This window comes from Palaemon carinicauda, chromosome 42 (assembly GCF_036898095.1).
Source record: "Palaemon carinicauda isolate YSFRI2023 chromosome 42, ASM3689809v2, whole genome shotgun sequence".
In the NCBI taxonomy this organism is placed as follows: Eukaryota; Metazoa; Arthropoda; class Malacostraca; order Decapoda; family Palaemonidae; genus Palaemon; species Palaemon carinicauda.
The window spans coordinates 20,772,761-20,777,136 of NC_090766.1; the positions used below are offsets into that span (position 1 = coordinate 20,772,761).

Here is a 4,376-nt window from a genome sequence, read left to right on the forward strand (position 1 = left end):
ACTCTAACCCAAGACAGTGGAAGACCATGGTACAGAGACTATGGCACTACCCAAGACTAGAGGACAATGGTTTTGATTTTGGTGTGTCCTTCCCCTAGAAGAGCTGCTTACCATAGCTAAAGAGTCTCTTCTACCATCATCAAGAGGAAAGTAGCCACTGAACAATTACAGTGCAGTAGTTAACCCCTTGGGTGAAGAAGAATTGTTTGACAATCTCAGTGTTGTCAGGTGTATGAGGACAGAGGAGAATCTGTAAAGAATAAGCCAGAATATCCGGTGCCTGTGTAGGCAAAGGGACAGAACCGTAACCAGAGAGAAGGGTCCTATACAGTACTGTCTGGCCAGTCAAAAGACCCCATAACTCTCTAGCGGTAGTATCTCAATGGGCGGCTGGTGCCCTGGCCAACCTACTACTTCTATATCCTTGATGTTTCCCACTGATACTGAAGCCAGCTTGAAATTACATGTAATGGGTGCAAAATTAAATAAATCTATAATTGTGCAGATCCATACGAAAAGAAAATAAATTTTTGAATAAACAATAGATGTATATTTTCTAAATTTTGATAATTATGCAGTTGCATACAAAAAAGACAAATGGAAAATAATATGTTGTACAAAAAAATCAACGTATAAAAATTCTAGACCATTTCTATACTCATGCACTTCCATAGTAAACTAAATAGTTTTTTTTTTAAACAATAGATATAATTTTCTTATTTCTATTATTATGCAGTTGTATACGAAAAGAAAAAAATATAAATTGTTAAAACTATTTCTATAATTATCTAGGTGAATACGAAAAGAAAAAATATAAATTTATAAAACATTTTCTATAATTATGTAGTTGCATACGAAAAGAAATAAACCTTTAAATCACAGCATCAATGGCAACTGTCCCACAGCGAGGATTCTCTTGGCCAATTAAGGTCAGACAGAAAGTACACGGGATAACCTTTTGGATTTTTTTTTTCTTTTTTTATTTTCTTCTCTAAATTTTCCGCGTTCAATTTCTACACACCGATTCAAAAAAGATCAATTGAGTAAAAAAGTAGACCAATCGAATGGATTTTTTAATCCTAAATAAAGTTAAAAATAGCAGTATATAAGTATTAAATATTCAAAATATACGGTTCCTTAGAAGTCTATCATGATTTGGGACTAGAATCACATTAATATGATAAAGGAATTATTAATGAGGACATCAAAACCATGAAAATTCCAAATCAGATATAAAAAAACTGACCTCATTTGGCAATTTTCATTGACAATAATCTCCCTATTAAATCATGAGCAAGTGCCTGATTTTGCATATATATATACATATATATATATATATATATATATATATATATATATATATATATATATATATATATATATATACATATATATATATATATATATATATGTATATATATATATATATATATATATATATATATATATATATAATCACGCTCATTGAGAGAGGGAGTAGGGACTCCTCATACCCTAGTGAGAGAGGGTATGTCGAAAGGTAAACTCGGAAACCACTTTCTCCCACAGATTGCCGAACCAGCAGGTTGTAGTTGGGAAAGGGGGAAGGGGTGGAAAGCGTTGAATCTGTGTGCGTGTGTGCATATGTATTTAACTACTTAGACGCAATTTTTTGAAAGCTCGGAATACAATAATTTTCCATAATACTTGAACATAACGAAACAAATTTTAAAAAAATCGTAAAACTATGAATTATCTGATAATTCAAAGACAACAAATAACCTAGTAATAAACGCTTATTTAAAGCTATTAGGGTGAGTAGCTTTTTCATTAAAATCCTTTGAAGTCAACATTAAACCATTCGAAATATTTCTTTTGAAAATGCCACAACAAAAAGTTGCTTCTGAGTAGATTTTCAAGTGAGCCTGTACATGTGAAGTCTGATATTCAAAGAGATAGAATCTCGAGCCAATTATTGTGGGTAGTTCTTAGGAGCCAACGGGATACTGCTGCTAATTTCACCATTGGAGCCCTTGGGTTTGTAGAATCCTACTTTACCAAATAGGGTTTTTTTTTTTTTTTTTTTTACGGGTTTATTTCTCGCCCTCCATCAAACACTAAAGGTCTGTTCAGGGTTGTAGCTTAGTTAGTAGAATAATAATAATAATAATAATAATAACTTATTATCATAATAACAACAACAACAATAACAATAAACATCGTTTAGTCGATAATAATAATAATAATAATAATAATAATAATAAACATCGTTTAGTCGATAGTAACAATAATAATAACACTAATAATAATAATAAAAACAACAACAACAATAATAATAATGATAACAATAATAATAATAATAATAATAGTAATAATAATAAGAAAATAATAATACAATAATAATAATAATAATAAAAAGAAGAAGAAGAAGAAGAAGAAGAAGAAGAAGAAGAAGAAGAAGAAGGAGAAGAAAAAATAATAATAATGATAATAATAATAATGATAATAATAATAATAATAACTATTATTATTATAACAACAACAACAACAACAATGATAATAATAATAAACATCATTTAGGCGATAATAATAATAAAACTAAAAAAAACATCATTTAGTCAACACCAAGTAAAAAAAAAAAAAAAAAAAAAAAAAAAAAAAAAAAAAAAAAAAAAAAAAAAAAAAAAAAAAACACACCATCAGAAATATTACCCCAAACTCCATAATACCGACACGATGAGCATTACACGCCTTGCCGCTCCGTTGGTCACCATCGGGCGCAAACAAAGTCTCTCTCGGAGAAAAACAAACAAAGCCTAAGGCTGAGGGAATTTAAAAAAAAAAAAAAAAAAAAAACTCATTCTCCGATCCGGATAACACCCAGTTGATATTAACCAGCAGCGTGAGATAATCGGGACGGATAATGATGATGCTTATTTGAGATGCTTGTTTGCCTGGCGGAACTACTTGGTTTACCTATAAGGATTCCATAGCGCCGCCCATATTGCTTTCCGAGACGCTGGTCGGTGTGTTTGTTCTCTCTTAATTATCAGGTAATTAGCTGGTTTTGTTGTCGGGGACGGGGATTCGAGGAATAGATAGATAGATAGATAGATAGATATTCTCAATGTGGGGCCGGGGATTAAAAAAATAAATTGATACACAGATAGATAGGAGATTCTCAAAATCTTGAACCACCGACAAAAATGAGTTCTGGCAAAAAAAATATCCCTCTAATAGATTTATTTAGCCGTGCATTCTAAGAATAGATAGATAGATAGATAGATACTGTAGATAGATAGATTGACAATTGGGAGATACCGATAATCTAGAACTACCGACAAAAAAATTAGTTTTGGAGAAAAAAAAAATTCTAATAGATTTATTTAGCCGTGGATTCTAAGAATAGATAGATAGATAGACATATGGGAGATTTCCAAAATCTTGAACTATCGACGGAAACAGAGTCCTGGCAAACCAAAACAAAAATTCTAATAGCTTTACTCGTGTTTCCCATTTTTTAATAACTGAAATACCACAACTATTCTTAATATAACTGGTCCCAATCACACTAAAACTAATAAGTCTACCTGCCGAGTCATCAGCAGCCATTGCCTGGCCCTCCCTGGTCCTAGGTTGATGGAGAGGGGGCTTGGGAGCTGAATATATGTATATATGGTAAGTTTCTAAGGCATCGTTCTGTCCGTACCTCTGCCAATCATGAGCGACCTTTAAACGTATCATGTTGTCAAAATATTTGGAACTTTCTTTCCCTCAATAAACCAGTGACTAATCGGTAATAATAATAATAATAATAATAATAATAATAATAATAATAATAACTAGAGGGGCACTCAGTAGAGCGCAGACCTCCGCTGAGCCAGCTTATTTCTCGACCTTTTGATTAATCTTGACCTTGACCTTTGACCTTAACATGTATTAATTGGCATGGATTTTCATACACTTAAATATGAACCAAGTTTGAAGTCTCAGTGACAACGATGTCCAAACTTATGGCTAATTACGTGAATTGGAGATTTTGTTTGACCGTGACCTTGACTTTCCAAAATTTAATCATTTCCAGTTTTTTATATAACCGTTAATCCCTGCAAGTTTCATTACTCTACGATTAAAATTGTGGCCTGGAAGCTGTTCACAAACAAAAAGAAAACACAAACAGGGGGTAAAACATAACCTCCTTCCAACTTTTTTGGCGTAGGTCATTAGAACATTCAATTCCTCAGTTCGTCTGTGGTAACCACTAACTAATAATAATAATAATAATAATAATAATAATAATATAAGTTTGGTAATCCGTGACAGACCATGAAAATTCTGTAACAAATCTTTGAAAGTATATTAAAAATACTATAACACATTACTCGACTCAACATGAT

General features: G+C 31.7%; 1 protein-coding gene across 1 annotated transcript in view; it reads left to right on the plus strand.

Moving 5' to 3' along the window:
- Positions 1–382: 382 nt before the first annotated feature.
- Positions 383–4,376, plus strand: part of LOC137633036 (uncharacterized) — a 9,700-nt gene continuing 5,706 nt past the window's right edge. Inside the window, exon 1 of the mRNA XM_068365202.1 lies at positions 383–466. Within this exon, the coding sequence (XP_068221303.1) occupies positions 383–466 (84 nt within the window). The remainder of the gene's footprint in view (positions 467–4,376) is intronic.